The sequence below is a fragment of the Scyliorhinus canicula genome, chromosome 21, assembly GCF_902713615.1.
Source record: "Scyliorhinus canicula chromosome 21, sScyCan1.1, whole genome shotgun sequence".
Taxonomy (NCBI): domain Eukaryota; kingdom Metazoa; phylum Chordata; class Chondrichthyes; order Carcharhiniformes; family Scyliorhinidae; genus Scyliorhinus; species Scyliorhinus canicula.
The window spans coordinates 19,702,443-19,714,772 of record NC_052166.1 but is presented as its reverse complement, the minus strand read 5'-3'; the positions used below and the strand labels follow the sequence as shown (position 1 = coordinate 19,714,772).

The following is a 12,330-nucleotide window of genomic DNA, read 5'->3' as shown; positions in this document are numbered from 1 at the left end:
TGTTGGAACAGGGTCTTTCTCTTCTGAATCTATTTTAGCTGCTGTTACTTGGGTTATTATTGTACAAATAAAACCTTGGGTTCTCCTGATCAATTCCAGTATCTAACACTGGGTGAAAATACGACTAATAGGTAGCTGCCTATAGGTGTACTTGCTTATAGGGGGGTTGGTTAGCTGAGTTGGCTTGATGGCTGGTTTGTGATGCGGAGCGATGCCAACAGCACGGGATCAATTTCTGTACCGGTTGAGGTTATCCATGAAGGCCCCGCTTTCTCAACCTTGCCCCTCATCTGAGATGTGCTAACCCTCAGGTTAAACCACCACCAGTCAGCTTTCTCTCAAAGGGGAGAGCAGCCTATGTCCCTCTGGAACTAAGGCAACTCTCATCTAATTTCAGTTACTTGTATCTCTTTTGTTACCTTTCAAGAGGACCCTGTGCAACAAATGTGCTTTATACTCTCCTCAGCACCAATAAGTGGGCAGAAGAACTGTGTTCCACCCGTTCAATCATGCCCTAACCATTCCCATCCCATCCAACAGTAGATTGGGATAGAGTTACACTTTTCTGGCTATTTTTGCAGCCTTCTTGGCTTCATTGGCAGAAGTAACATAGTTCAGCCGTTCTTGATGCTGCCTTTAATTTATCTGTTTAGCAGCACACACAAAGTTGTGAACAGTCCCCTTTTGATTTGGTTCCCTTTGGTTTCTTTATTTACAAACTGGGTGACCCTCCTAGCCACTAGTTCAGGAACAAATGAGCAATTGCTTAGATTGAGCATTTTCCGTCCATTTTGTCCATTCTTGACATCGATGGCTCTGTCTGTGTTAGGATACCGGACCAGACCCCAACTTTTGTTGGAATATTGGACGAGAAACCCAAACAAATGTTTTAAATTTGTAAAACTATGAGAAAGGATACTTCACCCCAGGAGAAATGGCTCTGATCAATAGGTATATTTTATGTTAAAACAAACTTTAATTTCAACACAGAATTCAACACATTAACACAAAAGAAATAGCTTTACAATTATCAGTTAAACCGTTCTTAAATAAAAGGGAAAAACATGAACTTTTTATCTGCATCTGCTTCTAATTCCAGTTAAGCAACCCAATACAGTTCAAATACCACTTCTAAACAAAGTTAACAAAACAGATTACTTGCTTAGCTGTGTAGACCTTTAGAGGAGATCCTTTCAAGAGCAGATCCAGTATGCCTTTGCTCAAGCTAACACCAACATGGAGCTGGTTTAGCACAGTGGGCTAAGACAGCTGGTTTGTAATGCAGAACAAGACCAGCAGCGTGGGTTCAATTCCCATTCCAGCCTCTCCGAACAGGCGCTGGAATGTGGTGACTAGGGGCTTTTCACAGTAACTTCATTGAAGCCTACTTGTGACAATGTGATTATTATTTGGCAAAACTGCTGTTCAAATAACAGACTTCAAAACGACAGACAGAGATGGTTCCTTCCATTAGTTATGTCATCTGTATCCAACAAAGTTCCATGACCTGCTTAGCAAGGACTAAATACAACCCACTCATAAATTATTTACACTCCAGGGAATCTCCCTGGAGATCAAAACACTATTCCATTAGCCCTTTACCTGTAACCAATTAAGTGGTTGGAATGAATGATTATCTTACCTTTTACGTCTCTTTAATTACAGCTTCAAGAGACTCCCTGTCTGTACGTATTTTAAACAACGGTTTTTAATAACATTACTACTTCAAATATGAAGTATAATATCTAACAATTTCTATATTCATCACAGCGTGGGACACAGTGGCCCTCTTGTACCTCAGTGGTCACACTTGCCCTGTGAGTAGGGAAAGTATGTTTTGCCAACTGTTTGGCAATGGAGGGCATCATGTCGAAGTTCTGATTCTGTCTACAACCCATACTCTCTGACCCATTTTCCAGTTGAGGTTGCTGTGCAGTAGCCAGGAGTATAATTATTGTTTGGCCTGTTTACCCATGGTTAGGAATGGTTAGGGTGTGATGGAATGGGTGGAGTACAATTCTTCTGCCCACTTATTAGTGCTAAGGAGACTATAAACACATTCATTGCATAGGGTTCCTGAAGGGTAACAAAAGTTACTGAGTCAAGCTCGGAGGACCTATGAACTCTGCTGTACGTAAATGGAGCTGGTCCTGATCCAAAGAGCTAAGGACTGGATGAGTACAACAGGGCCACGACTAGGTACTCTAAACTATTCTCTGACTAGGTAGTGCTTGCTCAGGGGCTTCAAGAAACCTGGAGTTAAGGCAATTACTAACTGTGTTTTCTGTTTCATCAGGTCACAGTACAAATGTGGGTGCCATTGTATTTCATCCCCAGGCCACCATCTCGCTTGATGAGAAGGACTGCAACATGGCATCATGTGCAGCTGACGGCTCGGTGAAGCTCTGGAACCTGGAAAGGTTTGTAAAGATTGCAGGGGAAAACATGCAATGAGAGTTGTGGTGAGGAGTAACGGGGTCTGGGGCAAGTGTGGTGAATTTAAAATGCCTTTTGAAGCACAAAGCACAGTTCACAATCTGTTGAATTAAAAACGTTCCTCCTCATCTCAGTCCTCAATGTCCAACCCCTTGTTCTGAGACTGTGACCCTGTGGTCTAGATTTCCCAGCCAAAGGGAACACATACCCCATCAAGCCCCTAAAGAAAGGGAAATTGTGTTTGACAAATTTGTTTGGAGCTTCTTGAATATGTAACTAATAATGATGGATGAAGGGTATCTACTGGCTGTGGTGTAATTGGATTTTTTAAAAAGCATTTCATAAAGAGGCAATTATACAAAATTAAAACTCCAGAAATTGGGGAGGATATCATAGCATGTATTAGGATTGGCTAATGAATGTTGATGAATAGGTATAAATGGGATATTTCCGGTTGACAGGCTGTAACTAGCAGGGTACTGCATGGATCAAGTACTTTGGCCTCAGCTATTTACAACCTACAATATATCAATTAGATAGCTGAGAGAACTTGAGAATGTACAATATCCAAGTTTGCTGACGACACAAAGTTAGATTGAAAGGTAACTAGTGAGGAGGATACCAAGTGACTGCAGAGGGATAGACATGTTAGATGAGTGGGGAAAAATTTGGCAGATGGAATACAATGCGGCAAAGTAGGAAGTTATTCACTTTGATAGAATTTGTTTATTTAAAAAGGGGTACTTTTTGAATTGTGAGAGACTGAGAAATGTTTGCAATCAGAGAAACCGAGGTGTTCTTGTATATGAATCACAGAAAATTAACATGCAGGTATAACAACACAGGTTGTTCTCCCACAAGTCCTGAAAGACTTGCTGTGAGGTAATTTGGACATTCTGAATTCTCCCTCCGTATACCCAAGCAGGCGCTGGAATGTAGCGACTAGGGGCTTTTCACAGTAACTTCATTGCAGTGTTAATGTAAGCCTACTTGTGACAATAAAAATTATTATTAGTATTAACAAGCAAGGGATGAGGTTTTCCATTTTCTGTCTTAAGTACTGAATTTAAAAATTATACTGCATCAATTCTTAAAGGTCGCAAATAAATCAATGAAGCAATTAGTAAATCAATAAACCTGTAATCAGCCTCCTTACCTGAGGAAGGAAATAATTGCCCTAGACAGAATGCAATGTAGGTTTACTAGACTGGGATAAGGGGATTGGCCTATTGAAGAGATTGAGTAGACTAGGCAATTATTCCCTGGAGTTTAGAAGAATAAGCAGTGATCCAGTTGAAATTTACATTCTGTATTTATGTATGTCCTATTTTTTTAAATGTTTGGAATGATCTGTCTGGATTGGATGCAGAACAATACTTTTCACTGTACTCGGTACACATTATTTGTTTTTTTTTTAAATTTAGATTACCCAATTATTTTTTCCAATTAAGGGGCAATTTAGCGTGGCCAATCCAACTACTCTGCACATTTTTGGGTTGTGGGGGCGAAACCCACGCAGACACGGGGAGAATGTGCAAACTCCACACGGACAGTGACCCAGAGCCGGGATCGAACCTGGGACCTCAGCGCCGTGAGGCGGTTGTGCTAACCACTAGGCCACCGTGCTGCCCGTACTCGGTACACATGACGATAAGACAAATCCAATCCAAATATATAACATTCTTAAGGGGCTTGACAGTGTTTCCTCTGACTGGGGTATCGAGAACATGGGGTCGTAATCCTGGAACAAAAGGGTCAGCCATTTGGGACTAAGACGAGGAGAAACTTTTTCTTTCAAAGGGTTGTGAATATTTAGGATTCTCCACCCCAGCAAGCTGTAGATGTTGTCAAGTATATTGTGGACAGAGATCAATGTCCCCAGAGGATTGGCCTCAGCCTCTGGATTACTAGTCCAGTGACATTACCATTTGCCACCATCTCCTCGTTTGGATAGTTTGAACTATGCTATAATTTCTCTAATGGGGAAACCTTATGCTAAAGTAAATTTTTGGGTCCCTACGTTTTGTGATAGGAAATAGCACCTGTTTAGCCTAGTCTCTAAACTGGTTACTGGATCTGATCAGGGCTCAATGGGCGGGATTCTTCGACCCCCCCCCCCTCCCCCCCCCACCACCACCACCGGGCCAGAGAATCGGCGGGGGGGGGGCGTGAATCCTGCCCCCGCCGGCTGCCGAATTTTCGGGCGACGGGGTTTTGGCGGGGGCGTGCCAGTCGGTGGCCGCTGGTAGCGTCCCGTCTCTTCTCCCCCCCCCCCCCCCCCCCCCCCCCCCCCCGGCCCGGGCAATTCTCCGGCCCGCAATAGGCCGAGATCTCGCCGGCGTAAATTCAACCTGGTACTTAGCGGCGGGACCTGGCTCTGCGGGAGGCCCCCGGAGTCCTCGGGAGGGCGCCGGGGGGGGGGGGTGGCCTGGCCCACGATCGGAGCCCACCCATCCGTGGGCGGGCCTGTGCCGTGGGGGCACTCTTTCCCTCCGCACCGGCTGCTGTGGACCTCCGCCATGGCTGGTGAGGAGATGAACTCCCCAGCGCATGCGCTGGGTTGACGCCAGCACACGCTGGCGCTCCCGCGCATGCGCCAACTTCCGTCAGCCGGCGGAGGCCCTTCAGCGCCGGTTGGCACGGTGCCAAGCCCCTTCCGCTCCGGTTGGCGCAGCGCCAACCCTGCCAGCACCGGCCTAGCCCCTGAAGGTGCGGCGGATTCCACACCTTCCAGGCGGCCTGACGCCGGAGTGGTTCATGCCACTCCTCGGCGCCGGTACCGCCCGCCCAGCCGGGTAGGGGAGAATCCCGTCCACTGTCTCTGGTTACACAAAATTGGAATTGAGCACAACACAAATTCTGCCGCTTGTCTGTCATAAAGCTGAATTTAGGTGAAAGCCATATCATTTTTTGAAACAACATCTGTAACACAACTAATAAAATCGCACGGTTAAGTGTTGAGATTTTTTTTAAATTCCAGCATTTTGTCCCTGATCCCTAAAGCCCTTGAAGTTTTTCAGAGGGCATTTAAAAGTCAACCATATTCCTATGGGTCTGGAGACTCAAGTAGGCCAGGCGAGCCAGAACTGATAAGGAATACAGATTTCCTTCCCTTAACAGATATCAGTTAACCAGATGGTTTTTACAGCCGTCAGTGATAGCTTCATAGTCGCCATCACTGAGATTATCTTTTAATTCCAGAAACAAGAACAGAGGACGCTGGAAAAAATTCAGCCTTGCTATCAGGAGAGAAATGGAGAGTTTTTCCAGGATCCTCTGTTCTTGTTTCAAATTCCAGCATCCACAGTATTTTGCTTATTTTAATTTCAGATTTTCTGTTATTGAATTCAAATTCCACTAGCTGTCATGGTGGGATTCAAACACATGTCTGCAAGGGCATAACTAGCCCAGTGACATTACCATTACTCCACTATCTCCCATTCTGTCATTCTGTATTCCTGCCAACTTGAGTCTAGGACTTCAGTCTAGTGTCTCAGCCTCCCCTGAGTTTTGCTCAATGACAGTATTTGTGAGCTATGTTCACTGTGAAACACCACTGCGTGGCTTGGCAGTTCACAATTTGCATACAATCTGACATTGACGTTTCACTTTTCCTCTGCAATATTGACATAAAATATACAACCCTTTCCTTTTCAATCTTTTGTCTGTTTGCATTGGGCTGCTGAGAACCCCCCTCCTTGAGATGTTCAACATTACATATCCCTCCCCTCCTTCCCCCACCTTCTCTAATTTGTACAGCTTCCTTCCCCCACCCAGGATGCTAGCACTCCTCCCCCTCAGGGCTCACTTTCTCCCTCTGAGAGTGCCTGTGTTGAGTAGCAGTTGGTCTTTGCTACCTTATTTCTTCAGTCATAGTCAACTTGTCCGAGTTTAACTAAGCTTGCAATTACATGATTTATCAACTCTATTAAGTTACTCTAGTCTCCCTGGGTTCGCAGACTAAGCTATCAGCTCCACTTGTGGTGCACTTTAAAGGTTTTGCTTCTATTCGGTCAAACCTTTAACATTTTTTCCCTCCAATGTTTACACTTGCTAATCTCCCTGCTTTTTGTAGAATATTTATTTTATTTTTAAAAAAATTTTAAGAGTTACCCAATTATTTTCTTCCAATTAACGGGCAATTTAGCATGGCCAATTCATCTATCTTGCACATCTTTTGGGTTGTGGAGATGAGACCCACGCAGACACGGGGAGAATATGCAAAATCTATATGGATAGTGACCCGGGGCCAGGATCGAACCTGAGTCCTTGGCGCCATGAGGCAGCAGTGCTTGCCACTATGCCGCCTTTGCTTTTTGTAGAATTGATTTTTAACGGTCTGCCTTTCCAGAAACACTTGCTTATAAACTTCTATATCTTCATGGAAACAAATTGGGACCGGCGAAGAATTATGTATAGTAGATAAATTTATATTAATTTTCACGAAGACAAACCCATTAATGGAACCAAAAGAATGGTGACACAATCAATTCTTTGATATATGGAATCATTCCACGGTGCCATCAGCTCCACATGAGTTTGGAAATATAATTACATGATATCTGCTAAGCCGGTGTGAACGTTCTGGCACCCGCTGGTTCACAGTGCTTCCAGGTCCCATTGCACATTGCACATGACTGAGTTTCTGGTCCACAAACCTGAAAGAACATGCTCAGACCCAGCCCAGCGGTCACTATCTCTGGTGACTGTTGAGGACACCAAGATGTACAGGTCCTTTGTCTGTGTTTCAGTTTTGCACATGTGGCGAGTGTGCTCTTTATGTTTCAGAATGCCTGCAGTGTGGTTTGGAAGGCCAGCTTTCCTTTGACAATCTGGACAGCTTTGTGATTTAGGAAGGGGGGAAGGTGGGGGTGTAATATCTCAAGCCCCCATTATTTGTGTCTCATTTCCCACAGTCACTTGGACTCCATTTGTTTAGCTATTGTATATAATCACTTGATAAATGGGTTAAAGTGATTGAGGGCCTTGCTGCAAAGCTAAGATATAAACCATCTGTTGGTGCTTCCTTTGACAGACTCAATATAGCATACAACATTATCCCCTCCCCATCGGCTGCAGTTAAACTAAAGCTATGTTTAATATTGCAATCACGGCAGTCTGAAGTGCTAAAGAATCGTGCTGGTGAACTGATATTCAGTGAAGACATGTATAGGAAACTGTCAGACTGTGGGTCAGTTATTGTAAATTATATTATGACATTGTACTGTCAGAGCTGGATAACACTTCACTCTTGAATCTGACATTGGAGTCAAAGAGCTACCCATTACATTTGAATTTGTTGATTCCAGCTTTGTGGAATGCAGTGCTTTGTTGAGGGTTTCTAGTCCCCAGCAGATTGATCTGTTTACACAAAGCACATACCATTGACAAGCCTTGGCTCTGTAGTAGCACTCTCTCGCCTCATGAATCTGAAGGCTGCAGAGCAGAGAATTGATCATATAGTACAGGCTGACTCTCCAGTGATACCCTGGGGGCTATTATACCGACAGATATGTTTTCTTCCGGGTAACACATTCAACTGAGCCCTTGTCTGCCCTCTTGAGTGAGTGTCAATAACCCACGGCATATTTTAAAGAAGAGGAAGGGCGTTCTCCCAGTGTCCTGTCCAATTTTTATTTCTCAACCAACAACTAAAACAGATTATCTAGTCAGTTATTTCATTTCTGTTTGTGTGCAAATTTTCTACCTTGTTTCCACATTACAACAGTGACTACACTTCAAATTGACTGTAACCTGCCTAGAGGCATCCTGAGGTCACAAAATGCTATGTAAGAATATAATTATTTATTTGAAGTGCACACCCTATGTTTCTGAGCTGTCAATGCATTGATCTTTTGCAGTGATGAACCAGTCGCTGACATTGAAGGGCACACAATGCGAGTTGCTCGAGTGGCATGGCATCCATCGGGCAGATTTCTGGGCACCACATGGTAAATTATGGCAATTGTAAATGTTTCTCGAGTTAATGAGAAATATAACTGTTACATTAAATTTGAATAAATAAAAATAAAATTTGTTTGTGTTTTCTGACCTGCTGTGGTTGCAGAAATTCAAATACATAGTGTTCGGCTTTTGTCACGTACAGTACATCTCCAAGTTGCTCTCTTCTCACTGTTCTGTTTCATACACTCGCTGATGGTGTGAACACTCCAGTGTGTCTCATGGACTCTACTATGTCTCAAACACTCACTGGAAATGTGTACACCCTGCAGTGTTCTTTCATTAGTATCTCTCCCCTTTCAACAAATGTATACACTTTGTGTGCCACGTGAACGCTTTTTATAGTTCCGGTGTTGACATAATTAAAGGTAAGATGTAGTTTTTGTGGCAACGTGACTGGAGGTAAGACGTAGTTTACAGATGAGTAACATTCACCTTAGTAACAGATGGTTGCAGATAAAATTCAATTTCTATGATAACAGGTTGTCACTGGGAAGATACAGTTTCCATTGTAAAAGATATTTCTATCGTGACATTTCGACTGCTGTTTCTGCTCTTTAGTTATGACCACTCCTGGCGACTGTGGGATCTGGAAGCTCAAGAGGAAATCCTCCATCAGGAAGGCCACAGCAAGGGTGTTTATGACATTGCCTTCCATCGTGATGGCTCTCTGGTGGGAACTGGGTGAGTCTAGACACATTTTGTGTATATTTAGGAGTGAATTCTCTCAAATCAGCAGCAACTGAAAATCCAAAATAATCTCTCTACAGTTGCTCTGTTAAATTCTATTAACGACAGGACCGGAGCTGCAAGTTCTCATCGTGTGCACATTCTATGCATTGGCAACATTTTGCAGCAATAAAGCCCATGTGTATCTCTCATTCCTTTAACTACCATGTGGAAGAAAATATTTTGCTTGCAGATATGGAAAGGCAACACTGCGAGTTCAGTCTGGAACTGTCCGTTTGAAAACCATTGGCTCTTTCTCGGAGCTGTATTGATCAGATGATCTCCCCATGACGGATATATGTAGGAGGCTCATTGTGTACAGTACCTCAGCATCTCGCTATCCATTTCCACTGGCCAGCAAGTTCAACCCCACTCTTGGAATCGATTATTTGCACAACTTAAAATCTCAATCTTTTAGATTGATCAACATAAAGTTTCAGTATCTGGTCTCTAATTCGGTAATAAAAATTTAAAAATTCTTGACAATGCTCAGCAGGTTGGTCAGCATCTTTCAAGAGGTAAACAGTAGGTTAGTATACAGAGAGTAAAATTAGCTCTCACCTTTACATCTACATTGAAAAGGTTGGCCAGTGTTTTCTTTCTATTACCGCTGATGGTCATATTCTGCATCTCCAGCTTTATCTCTTTCTTGATCTCTATAAATTCACCAGGGCTGTCCTTCATCCTGGATACTGCCTGTGCAATGTGCTTTCCTCAAGGTCCTGTCTGCTTGATTTGTTTTGTGACTTTGGTGGATGCTGGCACTGGTTTCAACTTCTCCATATGATACAAAAATATGTATTTTTGACATCACGTTAAGTGGGGGGGGTGGAAATGGCCTTGTTCCAAGATTAAAAGCAGGGAGCCATGAATGTGCTGAAAGATATGAGGTTAGGATGGTGTCTCTTGTTCCATTGTTCAAAAAAAGACACTTTTCAGATAGTTTGATGACTTGTCAGAGGAAGACTCAAGTATCTGTTATGGGTGATGTTCCCTCTTAATTTTTTTTTGTTCAGTACGGCCACTCCATTTAAGTGTGTGTATGCTTTAATTGTTTGTGTGCAGCTGTGCACAAGCGGTAACTTTGAGGTAACATTGGTTACAGGTATTCCAATCTCCTAAAGGGAGATTCTACCCGAGTTGGACGTCCTGAAAGAAGATGGCTATCCAAATAATGTCATAATGTGGCGCAATCCATGGATTTCAGGATGGTTCCAGTTACAGTGAGGGAGGTCATTACACCTGTCTAATTCACACCTCCTTAATTTGTACATTAACGAGGCTCTCGAAAATTCCCCATTCCAGTTGTTTCTTCAGCTCCACTACTCTTCCTAGAAATTTCTTCCATATGTTAAAGAAAAAAAGAATTACATTTATATAGCAAAAGCAAATTACTGCGGTTGCTGGAATCTGAAACAAAACTGGAAAATGCTGGACAATCTCGGCAGATCTGACACCATCTGTGGAGAGAACAGAGCTAACGTTTCGAGTCTGGATGACTCTTGTCAGTATTTTGACAAAGCAACTTGCTCAGTTGCTTTGACAAAGAGTCAACTAACAAAGACTTGACAAAGACTCTAATCGTTGGCTCTGTGTTCTCTTCACAGATGCTGGCAGACCTGCCAAGGTTGTCCTACATCTTCTGTTTGTGTTGCATTGATATAGTGTCTTTCATGTTAATCGGGTGTCTTTACAGCTAATTTAATACTTTTGAAATGAGGTTACACTTATATTGTTGGAACTGTGGCAGCCAATTTACTCACCACTCTGACAAACAGCGTTGTGATCATGACTAGATAATCTATTTGAGTGATTGAGGCACACAAAATTAGGAGGGGTCTTGACAGAGTGGATAGGAAAGACCTATTTTTCCCTTAGCAGATAAATCAATAGCAGCAGGCATAGATTTGAAATAATTAGTTGGAAGATTAGAGGGGTTGAGGGGAGTTTTTTTTCACCATGAGGTAGTGTGATAAAGAGTGAAGGGTATAGTAGCAGACCAAAGGAGGACATAGAGAGGCCAATAATATGGACAGATACATGACAGCATGATTAAATTTAATGCAGAGAATTGTGAAGTGATACATTTTGGGGAGGAAAGACTGTGGAGAGGCAAGATAAACTAAATGGTATAATTATACACAGGATGCAAAAGCAGGAACCGGAGAAGGTTCACATACACAACCTTAAAACGTAGCAGGACAAATTCTAAAACTGTTAAAAGCATACCAGATAAAAGCATACTTTATAAGCTGAAGTTTTGATTCAAATGCAAGGAAATTGTGCTAAAGCTTTAAAAATCGCAGGTTAGGTCGCAACTGGAGTGTTGTGTCCAATTCTGAACACTATCCCTCTGGGAAGTTTGTATGGCTTAGGGGAGGGTACAGAGCAGAAGGCACCAGGATGATATAGCTGGGTCAATAGAAGAAACTATTGATCATCCAGGGGCTGGTTTAGCACAGGGCTAAATAGCTGGCTTTTAAAGCAGACCAAGGCAAGCCAGCAGCGCGAGTTCAATTCCCGTACCAGCCTCCCTGAACAGGCGCTGGAATGTGGGGACTAGGGGCTTTTCACAGTAACTTCATTTGAAGCCTACTTGTGACAATAGCGATTTTATTTTTTTTTCATCTATCTGCACCAGCAAGAGGGTGGGTAACCATGGAATGCAGATTTAAGAGCAGGAAATAATAATTTAATTTACCACAGTGAATTGTTATGATTGGCAACATACTGCCTGCAAGGATTGGGTAAAAAAATACAAGAGTAGCTTTCAAAAGACATTTTTTAGTTGACCATTTTTATTGTTAGGATACTGGACCTGACCCCAATTTATGTTAGGAAACCGGGTGAGAAACCCCAACAATTTGCAATTTGTAAAACTGTGAGGAAAGGATACTTCACCCCAGGGGTGATCCTCTGACAAATGGGGATCTTTTAGAATAAATCAAACTTTATTGTTACAAAGCATTAACCACATTAACGTGACAGAAAAAGTTCTACAATTAAAAGTTAAACAGTTCTTATCTGCCTCAAGAGTGCTGAGGATCCGGGTTCGATCCTGGCCCCGGGTCACAGTCTGTCTGTGTGGAGTTTGCACATTCTCTCCATGTCTGCGTGAGTCTCACCCCCACAATCCAAAGATGTGGAGGGTAGGTGGATTGCCCCTTAATTGGAAAAAATTAATAAAATAAAAAGAACAGTTCT

General features: G+C 42.9%; 1 protein-coding gene across 5 annotated transcripts in view; it reads left to right on the top strand.

Moving 5' to 3' along the window:
- Positions 1–12,330, top strand: part of prpf4 (PRP4 pre-mRNA processing factor 4 homolog (yeast)) — a 45,060-nt gene that overhangs the window by 24,599 nt on the left and 8,131 nt on the right. For all 5 annotated transcript variants that reach the window (XM_038781650.1, XM_038781652.1, XM_038781649.1 and 2 more), the window contains exons 9-11: positions 2,297–2,420; positions 8,298–8,387; positions 8,959–9,081. In XM_038781650.1, coding sequence (XP_038637578.1) covers positions 2,297–2,420; positions 8,298–8,387; positions 8,959–9,081 — 337 coding nt within the window. The remainder of the gene's footprint in view (positions 1–2,296; positions 2,421–8,297; positions 8,388–8,958; positions 9,082–12,330) is intronic.